We start from the raw sequence: 12776 nt of genomic DNA on the forward strand, positions 1-12776 counted from the left end.
AAAATTGAAATAAAAAATACCAAACAGGTGTACAAAATGTGTCCTAGGTTTTATATGCCTTAGTTTTTTACCAATAAATCAAACATTTTAAAACTAAAAAAATATAGGAATTTGGAATAAATAAACAAAGTGTTGACTAATGGTAGTAATACACTCTAAGACAACCATCAATATCGACTCTGACAGTTTTCTCAATCTGTGCCATTTTACGTTGAACTCTGTTTTTGCTGAGTATAGTCGGGTCACGAGAGTGATGATACGGTAGCGTGCAAGTACATTTACTGTCGTTAGTGAAGCAACATTCCAGCAGCGCCTGCATACGGAGTATAATTCCCGATTGATACGATATTTTCTAACATGACTTCCTTGATAAAGGGTTGCTGATCGCAAGGAAGCTATTAAACCAAGAGTTCCAAATGGTGAAGTTGAAATCATCCCTTCGTAAATTTTACGGAATAACCGTTTACAGATGATATCAAATATGGTCCTTATATCGTAACTAAAATCCCCTTTCCTTTTAATGAAAGTGACCTACCGAATTATATTATTAACCGGGTTTGTAAAAAGCAACACGACGGGTTCCACATATGGATCAAGATCAGTTTACCCTTTAGGAGCACCTGAGATCACACTCAGTTTTTTGTTGGGTTCGTGTTGCTTTATTTTTAGTTTTCTATGTTGTGTCATGTCTACTATTATTTGTCTGTTTGTCTTTATCATTTTTAGCCATGGCGTTGTCAGTTTATTTCCGATCTATGAGTGTGACTGTCCCTCTTGTATCGTCATCCCTCTTTTACACATATTAAAAAAGATAACATAAAATGATTGCATCGGTCGTATTTTATGTCAGAATAAAAGTGTGGACTATTAATAGCGTAGTGAGTTTGAGATATCACAAAATAGCATATATGTTCGTTCAAAAGCAGTAAAATAGAGCACAATTTTTAAATGTAAAATCTGCATGTCCTTGATTTCCGTGCAGCAATGGTCAAAGTTCCAATTACATTGTTTTAATTAAAGCCAAAACTAGCGCTCACGAGGAACAATTCAAAACATGGCTTCATAAGTTTTTATTTCTACCAAGTAATCAGTATTATAGTGTTTTACCTGTATTTTGTCTATGAATTGCAAAGATTAACAACCCTGCTTGACCTTGACAGTAGATTTCATAAGATCCTTTACACTCGTCTACACAGTAATTGGTTAATGTGTCCACATCATGCACATTGTTAGTGAGATGGACAATGCACTGACAAATCGTTTTCTACAAAGATATTTAACATGTTTAAGATGAAAGAAAATCTTTTACCAGGACAAATTTGAAGATGCAGAGTTCAAAATTGAAACAACTGTTAATTATTTAATCATTTCTAAATTCATATATTGAGTTAGATTGAAAAAAATCACATGGTTGAAAGAATGATGCCATTATTATATTTCATTCTTATAATTTTTAGAACTTTTTAATGTAGATGATTGTTAAGAAGTGGTTTTTCGGACGGTCCATTTTTATGAGTATAAATATGCCACTTCAAAAAAGTCTTGTACGAATCCAAACAAATCATTTCATCACTGAAGAAATTTAATAACTTTTTTTTAGTCTACGCGATTTTAAGCGGCGTGTATAATTTCGACTTGCTGTCTTGCTCTCTCTTAGATAATGAAAAAAACGCAACATATTGTCGGCAGAACAAGATATATTTGAACCGCCGTGATATTTCCAGGTTATGGGAGTATAACAACATAGGATCTATAAACGCCGTAACGGTTACGTAGTATTGAGCAAGGAGACGTAAATTTCAATCAAGAGGCTTTTTCGCACTACGGACAAAAATATGCTTCAAAGCACTGAGATATTGATCTGTCAATTTGCAAATCCGCATTTCAATCCGCCAGTCATTTTTTTATTTCCGAATGCTTACTATCATACGTCATATCTGATTGCAACCATAGTTGAGGTTTATTATATGATATCTTGAGTTCTTAACGTCAAAAGAAAATGTCAGGGTCATTAAATCAAACCCAACTTTGTGGGAAAACAGTAGTTGCCGGACCCTTTATTAAATAAAAGATTTAGAACAACTAATATCAAGGCCCGGCAAGATAAAAACAAACAAAAAACAGACAAAATAATTCATTCACATCATTTGTCAAGCAAGTAAATTGTATGGATCATTTTAACAGCAAGAAAATTCGATGATAAAATTATAAACTAAAGTGTGTTTGGACTACAGTTTTTATTAGACAGTACATTCAAGTTTCAGGAGCAGACTTTGTGTGGTTTTTAAAAGCACGACACTGTCTTCCTACAACTTTCCAAGTTGCTGAAATTCATTCTGTAGTAGTATCGCACAAAGGCTAAATGGATTTTAAATTGAAGAAAACAAGTGATTTATCTTTCTACTCACAAGGTAAACAAAGTAATTTGCATCTTCATTAGATGAACACTTGAGAGCACAGTCATGCTTATTTCTTGTTCGAAAAGAATCATTTTGGAACTCTTGACGAAAACTGTCTTTAACTTTTGTCTGTGTGTCAAATTTTGTAAATCTTCTATATCCACAACCATAGCATTGACAATATGAAATAAACAATCAAAATAAAAAAACAAAAAATGGTCAACAGTTGTGGTAAATTGCTATTAATTTTAACATACTACAATCAAAAAAAGGTATTAGAGGATATTTATTTAATTTTCATTCTACTGATGTTATAATCTTTTACGTGCTAATTTCTTATTATTTTTCTCCTTTACAAAAGAATAAAACATTATAATCTGATAAAAATTCCACTTTCAAGATCAATTTGTGCAGGTTTTTTTTTTCTTTTATTGAAAACAACACTATCAACTCATAGGATGAATGAACAGGAATTATTGTGAATATCATCTTCTATATGAAAATTTCAACAATAGAATACTTTCGAAATACGTTTCGGATACTGAAATATTTAATGCAAATTCAAAAGAGTAAAAATTAAAACAAACAAGAACTGCCTAATCTGAACATTTTCAATGATTGCAAATATTTTATTGCCCCCTCAGTTTGCAATAATGGTAATCCAATCTCATTTGGTTATACCTGCAAACGAAATCCACTGAGATACATCTATTATTTCTCGGTAGGGAACTGCATAGTACATGTTTGTCGCTAAAGGACTTTTGTTGCTCCTGGTTAAAGGCAAATAGTTAGAGGTTGCAGTCGGATAATTCACGTTTATTGTTGTCTGTTTTATAGCTGTAATTATAAACAATTTTATCAATTTATTCTGCAAAGTAAAATACAGCAGTGAGATAATTTCAACATTAAATCACGTACTAATGAAAAATGAAATAAATAATAATTTAATAAACCAATATCACTGGTAGTGCTAAACTGAAAGCGTTAATCACGATCCTAATATGGCGGAGGTAGAAATGGTGAGTTCATAATGGCATTTAATGCCATCGAAAGTTAAGGAAGATAATCGTAATTTCATCAAATTTTTTTGATAATTGTAACTGGACTTTCCTTCGTTATTTTGGAAATGACAATAACAATTTACATTAATTGTATGAAAGCTACCCAAGGCCGACTACGAGTCCAAGTAAGACCGTTTAAATGACGGGTGGCAATCCCAAAATAAAAATCCTCAAATCTCCAACATACTTTAACAATGGTTTGAAAATTGTCACGATCATACCGCAAAGAGTTCCGATGACTTTATAGCATTTCAACTCGCCGATATCTTGTTTAACGGAACTTGGTATTATGTTATAATTAAATCTGTTTAACTTTCTCCACTGTTTTTTTTTTTTAATTTCCTTGTATAAATGTCTGGTTATCTGCTGTCTAGCGTAATACTATTTTCAACAGTATAGCAGTTTGTATACATTTTCAGCCAAACATATTTCGCTAGCTTGTATTTTATACAGGATCCCGATATTCAGTGGTTATCGATTGTTGATGTGGTTCAAACGTTTTTCTCGGTTCTTCTTTTTTATATAGATTAGACCGTTGGTTTTCCTATTTAATTGGTTTTTTTTCACTAGTAATTTTCGTATTTGTTCATGTGCATGTATTTAACTTCTAGCATTGGTGGATACCCATAACCTTATTTCTACATGTATACAAGTGGGATGAAAGATACAAGAGGGAAAGTCAAAATCATAGAAAAAAATAAACTGAAAACGCCATGTCTTAAAATGAAAAAGAAACAGACAAGGGACAGTAAAATCATAGATGAAAAAATAAACTGAAAACGCAATGTCTAAAAATGAAAAAGAGACAAACAACTAATAGTACACATTTCACAACACAAAAAACTAAAGACTAAGCAACACGACCACATCCAAAAATTGGGAGTGATCTCAAATGCTCTGGAATGGTGAACAGATCATAGTCCACAAAAATCGTCGTGTTGGTAATGAAATACGCAGTGATACGTTTGATATAATCCATTGTGTAGGCTAAAGTGTTTCTTTCTGCTGATTGTTTGTTTTTACTGTATTCCTGTCTCGTCTCGTTGTCATGTGAGCTTTTTTTTTTTAACATAACCCTATAAGCAGAAGGTTTATTTAGCAAAAAAAAAACCAAACACAGGTGCAACCTCCTAATTGTTTTTTTTAAACGCCGTGTAGCAAGTCAGAGATATAATATCTCTTATCAAATAACTCATAACTGTTTCGCTGAATCGATTTATGACTATTAAAGAGCGATATACTTCTATTGCCTGTAACTATTGTCATTGTCTTCTAGGCCTTGCTGATTTAAGTCATCCCTTGTGTTTTTTTTCTAATCATTCAATATCTGAATACATAAGAAAGTATGTAAAATAGACAACTTAACAACAGTTATTTTGGTTTTACCGTTATAACTGTTTTGTTTGTATTATTCTTTAAATTATCTTATAAAACTTTTAATAAATAAATGTGGTTTCAATAAATGATGCATTCAACAAAGTTATGTACACATGCCCCGACATCTATTTAATATCTTTTAACTAACTTTCATGTATTTAATATTTTTAATGATAAAATTTAGAATTAAAACAGGGACTGTGTCCATGAGACACCAATATGACAAGACAGCAGAAGGTTGACCAAAGGGGCTTCAACATGGCAAGAACATCAGGTACTTGGAAGGGGTAGGGGACTTCAGCAGGCAAATAAACGAAAATGTTTGCTACTTCATAGGATATAGACGTCAAACTTAACTCCGTAACATATTAATAAACCATAAATAAAACAATAGTATGTTTCATGCACACTTACCGGAATAAGAACTAATTTTACTCAATATAAGAATTGATAAAAACCGCCACTTGCATGAAAGCATGGTCAAGTCTTGTTGACAATATGCGACATGCAAAGAGAAATATGTTTAATTAAAATCAAACTATTTTCGGTTATATGATTTCCTTGAACTGATAAACAATTTTGTTTTAGGAAGTATCAAATTCCACTGTTCCAATAGAATACTATATATGTAACATAACGTTCATGCGTATTTGTATTTTGGAAATATTTCCTTGTGCAAATGTAATCATTGTAATAGAACTTAACTTTACCATTATAGAAAAAAAAACGATATTTGTTGGAGGATATTAAATAAACAATATGACACCGATATATTTATTTCGAAAAGTAATGCGTATTATGTATCAGTTGTCAACATAGTTATAAAATGTATCAGGATTATAATTTAGTACGCCAGACGTGCGTTTCGTCTAGATAAGAATCATCAGTGACGCTCATATCAAAATATTTATAAAGGCAAACAAGTACAAAGTTAAGGAGTATTGAGGCTCCAAAATTTCAAAAAGTTGTTCCAAATACAGCTTAGGTAATCTATGTCTGGGATAACTCGTTAGTTTTTCGAAAAATTCAAAGATTTGTAAACAGGAAATTTATAAAAAATACCACATTATTGAAATTCATTTCAACAATAATCGATATAACCAGAACCTGCAAAGCATCCAATTTCACTTCTAAGATTTCACATATTTGATTTTGACTTGAACTTAAGTAGTTTAAACGCCGACAGTCATCGATAAAAAATTGAAAAAAAAACCTTTCTCACACATATTGAAATTGACACAACTAATTTTTAGGCGTTCTTCAACAGTTAAGGTTTTCATATTGCATTGTGAACAGGTAGTTTTAAAGAATGAGTAAGTCAGGATAACAGTTGTCATTTAGCCACGTGATATAGATTGAAATAATTTATTTTTTAAATTGTGTTCATTGATTCTTATCAAATGGTGGTAGAAATTACGACGACTGTAATCTGAATAACATTAAATGAAAAACCCACTGAGAGATCTAGTTAAATCAGATGACACAGGTACATATGTCAAAGCCAACACACACGTAGACAAGATATTCGATGCAAACCAATCCAATTTGTTTAAATTGACACACTCTGTTATCAAACATCAATAGTGACCAATTTTCTTTTTTAAGAACTTGATTTGAGAATTTTTCTTTGAAACATTCAGATCAAAATTAAATTCATCTCTTGACATATTTAACGTTGACATCATTATAGTATGTATAATATCAAATATCTGTGTTACAAATGAATATTATATATCTGTGTTACAAATGAATATTATATCTCTGTGTTACAAATGATTACGGACAGATTCTAATTGCCGCAACCACAGTCCCGTCTTGCCGTAAATTCCAATTATTAAATAAATAGACCCCTTTATTAGTTATACATTTTTACAAAAAATGAAAACGGTTAAAAAGATAATGAACACACAAACTGAGTGAAAAGACTTAACCTAAAAAAATTTAAGCAGGGTCTGTAAACACTTTTCAAATCGAAAGGCCTATCAGTGTGAAAAGAAGACACATTACAGTGATATCATTCTTGTAACTTTATTGATATTCAACTGTAATTGAGATAATTGCATATTTGCTAGTTGAACTACAATGAGAGAGAAAGTCCTTTCGAATGCCATTTTATAATTTGTTTGACTATGGATAATCAATATAATCATTGGTGTGATGTTCTCCTCAAAATAGTAAAAAAAAAATCACAGATTTATTGTAAATTGACTAAAGTCCTCAGGTTATTTTTTTTTTATTGTACTAAGAAAACAAAAAAAAAATGAAAAAAGTTTCAGTAATATATTTATCGCTCAACATTTTGTTGGTGATTTCATTGTTAACCAGACGTTGTTCTTTTTTTTTATATATATTTCCCATGCATGAACAAAAATACGTTTCATTGATTTGCCTTCGTCATAAACGTTAAAAACTGAGTACTTGAAAGCAGAGGATGTACACAAAATGTATGAGAACGAAATGGTTGATTGCTATTAAACCACACCATACATAAAAACAGTCAATGTAGATGATAAACGATCAACCAACATAAATCAGGTTTGGAATATCAACAGTATGAATCCATATCCTGCTAATGAAACCCTCATTTTGAAAAAAAGTCAAGTAAACATAATATTCTCCGTATCCGATAACAATTTAAAAAATATTTTTTCTCTCAAAAGATGAAGTGGTAAATGCATGTCATACATAAGTTTCAAGACGTACAAACTATTAAACAGTCGATTCATTCAGGAACACATGTGTCACTATACGTTTCATTTGTAATATGGAAAGGACGTGAAATGATAACTTCACTTATTTGTTCATAATTTGATGTCCTTGGTGACTGGTTGGTTAAAGAAGTTTGTTCCTGTCTGGTTGATAATGTTTCTTCCTGTCTTGTGGATGATGTCCGTTTCTTGAGAGTCGTATCTTGTTTTCTTTGCCTAGAGTAATAGGAAATTTAGGAATTAAGAATTAAAAGTTTAAGAAATATGAGATATTTTTTTCATATAATTACATTGAATGCGAGACACAGGCACCTAATCAGTAAATTCAGTAAATTATTTTACCCATTACCTAATAATAAAATATTTATGTATTTAAATCTGTGTTTCGTAAGACATAACATTTATATTCTCTTATATTTTAGAGTCAGGAATATATAAATATACGTATCATGTGAAAATATTTAATGCATTTATAACTTTTAAAGTAAAAATTACCAAATCATGCAAGTTAATGACATAGCAAATGTAGTAAAGTGCAATGAAAGTCGTCTACAAACGTAAGCACAATTTAACACGTAGCTACTTTGGAATGATGTATTTATTTATGACAAGATTTTCAATAGACCCTGAACCTAACTAGAAAAAATGTCTCGAGTGCTTTTTAGTACATTAAAGACAAGGATGTAATTATTTCCAGATATTCAAATTACAATCAATACGCACAATGTCGACCTTTTAAATAAATCAATACCAGGGAAATACCATAAGTTGTGCACTTAAATGACCGTAATTTTTTTTTTATGTTAAAAAAACCCCATGTAAATGCATAAAGTAGACGGATGTGAATGCAGTCAATTTAAAACGATTGAATGGAATGAATCACGTCCTTTTGCACAAGTTTTAAAAAAGTTTCAAATTTTAATATTTTGTTCTAATATTTTAGGACGACTCCGTTTGGAAGTCTTGATTATTAATTCGTGGATTCTCCCATACTTTAACGAGGCTGTTATAATTATCTTAACAACCCATGGGGGTATTAATTGGCCGGCTATATCATTCGTAAAGAAAACACATATTATATCGGTATACCTGCAATGTTTTAAGTATAATATGATCCATACAAGAAGTACCAGCAAAAATAGAATGCAGTTGCTAATTAAAATTGCGTTGCTATCTGTAATGAAAAAAAATAAGCATAGTATACTGAACATTCAAGTACCACGCATTTTTAGTATAGAAGGTGGCCAAATTATATATGTTCAAGAATGAAACATGTAAATATAAGTTTGAGTATGTACACTTGCTTCATTGAAACGTTAGTCAATACGGTAAGTGTATCATCGTATGTTATAAAACTATAATGTGCAGAAGACATCCGTGAAATGGCGGGCATATAATGTATGTAGACTGTTGTAGAAGTAATTTTCGTAAAAGAATTTATGACTGAAGAATTTCATTCAATATTTTCTGTATACTATCAATATTCTGGTATAGAATTTACTTACCTGGTCTCAATATATCAGCCCGTATAGGTGGTGTTGTTGATGTGTTCATGTATGTGATGTTGTCTGGCTTATCGAACGCAGTAGTTGCTTAAGAAAAGAAACATTGAACCGAAATAATTTAATACAGCTTATATTATACACAAGAATATATATATTATTGTTAAACACAGGTGAACATTCATGGATGTAAAAGATGTAAATACCTCTATCTTGGGGTTACACGAAATTATGTTTGTTTTTCTCTGACGAAAGATGTTTGATGTGAAATAATTGAAATTTTATTCTTAGATACAAGATTTTGTTATAATAATTGTAAGAGGCTTTAAACTACCTATCAATAATTGCAAGTACTATTTAATCTGTTTTGTGTTGCAGAGTTACATATTGTTTTGTTCATCTTTTATAAATTTGGTTGTCAGTTTTTTCGTTTGAATTGTTTTACATTTGTCTATTGTGGACTTTTATAAGTTGCACTTTGTAAAGAAAACTTTTACTCAAACCACCCCTATTTGGGGAGGTCTAGAATATTCATAGAAAATAAATTTTGTTATCATACTGGTTCCCAGTTATGCTCACTGTTTCCATTTAATAGAGACATAACTTGGTAATGTTACCAGTTAATATACATGTGCATAGTGTTTACTCCGAAATCTGTGATAACCCTTCATTCGAGGTAAGAGAAGTTAAGAAAATAATGGTTAGTTTAAACTCTAAAAAGTTCAGGGCATATAAAGTTGAAAACATGCCGCACAGCCCTATATTTTGACATTTGAAAAAAAAAAGAAGTGCATATGAACTTTCAATTCTACGATAAGATTTTTTTCAAAACTTCATAGTAAAAGTGACACAGTTTTAACCTTAAAAGGAGTTCTTATGGGAAATTGCATTGTCAATATTTACAGAACCTACATGTTTATAGGGTGAAAAAAGAGAACATTCAGAATTTCACCAAATTTGCTTAATTTTACAGATTTAAAAAAAATTTACTCAAATATAAGTTTTATAAATATTTCATAAAGATTGATATAATCCCGGGCCTTAGATATGATGACTCTGCATAAATTCACAGTTAATAGTATGAAGTCCCAAATACAAAATTAATTCATGATATTTGCATATATGTAAGATAAATTGTTAAGAGGTGCTTATTTTAGACTCTGCACAGTCATTGAAACTGATTGATCCTTCCTGAATATTATTGAAGGGTTGATTGTGTCGTGTCGATTTTATTTTAACAATTTCTCTTAAAATTCATTACATTAAAAAAATGGTAAACATCTGACTGATATTGGTAATTACATTTTTTTAAACACAATTCAAGGCGCTTTAAAGGCCTTGTCTACTCACCACACACTTTTCCCGAATTCAAATCATGAACTTTGAAGATATTCATTTGAATTCAGTTTTTTTTAGATATGTTAAGCTCCTCTATATCTTATATAATTATTGTATATGGCCCACAACTTTTACGCAGCTCTCTCCGCTTTAAATAGCGTTGACCTGTCAGTCATTTATGATCATGATGACTGCTTTGGCCAATTTGGCACAATTTGCTGCGGTTACTTTAGATATGTGTCATTTTGTCGCATATTTCAATTAACATATAAAACAGTTGATATTGGGGGTCTCTGTATCCCAGGAGCAACCACACAAAAAATAAGGAATCTTTGTATCACAGGATTCATTTTATTTTATTGGATGCTTCATTTATTGTAAATATTTAGTGATCTATCTAGTTAGTTATCTAGTTATATGTTGTAGTCTGCCAATATGAAAGGTGACTACGTTCATTTAATTATCTATCTGCTTGCTATATATATATAGAGCCTAGGTGGTCGTGTGGTCTAGCGGGACGGCTGCAGTTCAGGCGATTTGGTGTTACGATATCACAGAAGCATGGGTTCGAATCCCGACGAGAGAAGACCCAAAAATTTGCAAAAGCAAATTTACAGATCTAACATTGTTGGGTTGATGTTTTGACGAGTTGTATATAGCCTAGGTGGTCGTGTGGTCTAGTGGGACGGCTGTAGTGCAGGTGATTTGGTGTCACGATATCACAGTAGCATGGGTTCGAATCCCGGCGAGGGAAGAACCAAAAATTTGCGAAAGCAAATTTACAGATCTAACATTGTTGGGTTGATGTTTAGACGAGTTGTATATATACAACAGATGTATCCATCGGATCGCCATCAATGATGGTGATACATGGCTGTGTACATTATGCATATACAACTCGTCTAAACATCAGCCCAACAATATATACAAAGTAAAATCACAAAAATACAAAACTTAGATGAAAATCAATTAGAAAGTCCATAATCACATGGCAAAATCAAATAACAAAACGCATAAATAACGAATGGACGAGAACTGTCATATTCCTGACTTGGTACAGGCATTTTCAAATGCATACAACTCGTTTAAACATCAACCCAACAATGTAAGATCTGTAAATTTGCTTTCGCAATTTTTTTGTTCTTCCCTCGCCGGGATTCGAACCCATGCTTCTGTGATATCGTGCCACCAAATCGCCTGCACTACAGTCGCCCTGCTAGACCACACGACCACCTGGGGTCTACAAATAATAAAGCTTTCGGTGGCCGTGTTTTACCTTTCCTCGTCAGTTTTAATATAGCGGCGTACTACAGTACATGATATATAAGGCATGGAGATGTAATTGTTACAGATCAGCTCAATTATCTATAGTAAAGGATCCTACAAATTAATGCAAGATACAGTCACAGAAAATAAGTGTATTTGTAAGTACGTCTGAGTCAGTGACAACTCTACAACAATTTTATCCATCGGATTACATTTTTCTCCAACCGGTTTCACATTTTTGTGATAATCATGGAGGAATGTAACTAACGGTAACGTATAGTAACGATAATAAGTCTGTAACACTGCATTGAAGGGACGTAACCCTTACAAAAGTAACTTCTTGTCTGTTAAGGCTTGGTTTGTACTTTTGTATAAAAACAATTTCTTTATTAATTCTCATTTCTTCGGTGAATTGGTCGTCACATTGGTAAACTGGGAAAACATAGTATTTGGGTGGGTTGTTGCAAGCATATAAATCCAGGTGTTCACTTACGTTAATCGTCCTAATTTCTTTATGTCGAGTTTGTTGTCGGTGAATAGTAAATCTTTTCCGTTAGGTGTTTCATGTTTGTCCAATATCTTCTTTTTTACACCCATTACATTTGATGACATAAATTAAATTGCTCGATGCACACGTGAAAGAGTTTTTGATAGTGAAAATCTCTCCTTATTTAAATTCATATGACTGTTTGAAAACTAATTATACCTACCGTCATTTATTCGTGATATTACTCTGAAGTAAGGTTGACCTAGATGATCATGTAAATTATAACAAGTCCATTGTAAATATTTGTTATCTGAAATTAAAGTATTTTTGAGAATAAAGATACTTATACGTTATTTTGTTTTTATTTAGACAACACTCTACGTTTGCATTTACACACCTCCATATTTTATTTTGTGTGGCATTAATAACTGCCATCCTTGATAGGACCATTCTAGATTAAGATTTGACATAATTCTGAGCAAGATCCTCTGAATCGTGGCTTAAAGTTCCTTTTTCTAAAATAGGGACGAAAGATACAGTCAAACTCATCAATAAAAAAAGTAAACTAATAAATAGTACACATGACACAATGTAGAAAACTAAAGAATGAACAACAAGAACCCCATCACAAATTAGGG

General features: G+C 31.7%; 1 protein-coding gene across 1 annotated transcript; it reads right to left on the minus strand.

The window, feature by feature from the left end:
- Nucleotides 1-6798: 6798 nt before the first annotated feature.
- LOC134727046 (uncharacterized) lies at nt 6799-12443 on the minus strand. The gene is made up of 4 exons (XM_063591434.1): nt 12362-12443; nt 9051-9137; nt 8635-8719; nt 6799-7761 (listed from the first exon to the last, which is right to left on the minus strand). Exons 2-4 carry the CDS (start codon nt 9097-9099, stop codon nt 7560-7562), a joined length of 336 nt encoding a protein of 111 aa, XP_063447504.1. The 5' UTR covers nt 9100-9137; nt 12362-12443; the 3' UTR covers nt 6799-7559.
- Nucleotides 12444-12776: the final 333 nt, after the last annotated feature.

Source organism: Mytilus trossulus, chromosome 7, assembly GCF_036588685.1.
Source record: "Mytilus trossulus isolate FHL-02 chromosome 7, PNRI_Mtr1.1.1.hap1, whole genome shotgun sequence".
NCBI classification, from domain to species: domain Eukaryota; kingdom Metazoa; phylum Mollusca; class Bivalvia; order Mytilida; family Mytilidae; genus Mytilus; species Mytilus trossulus.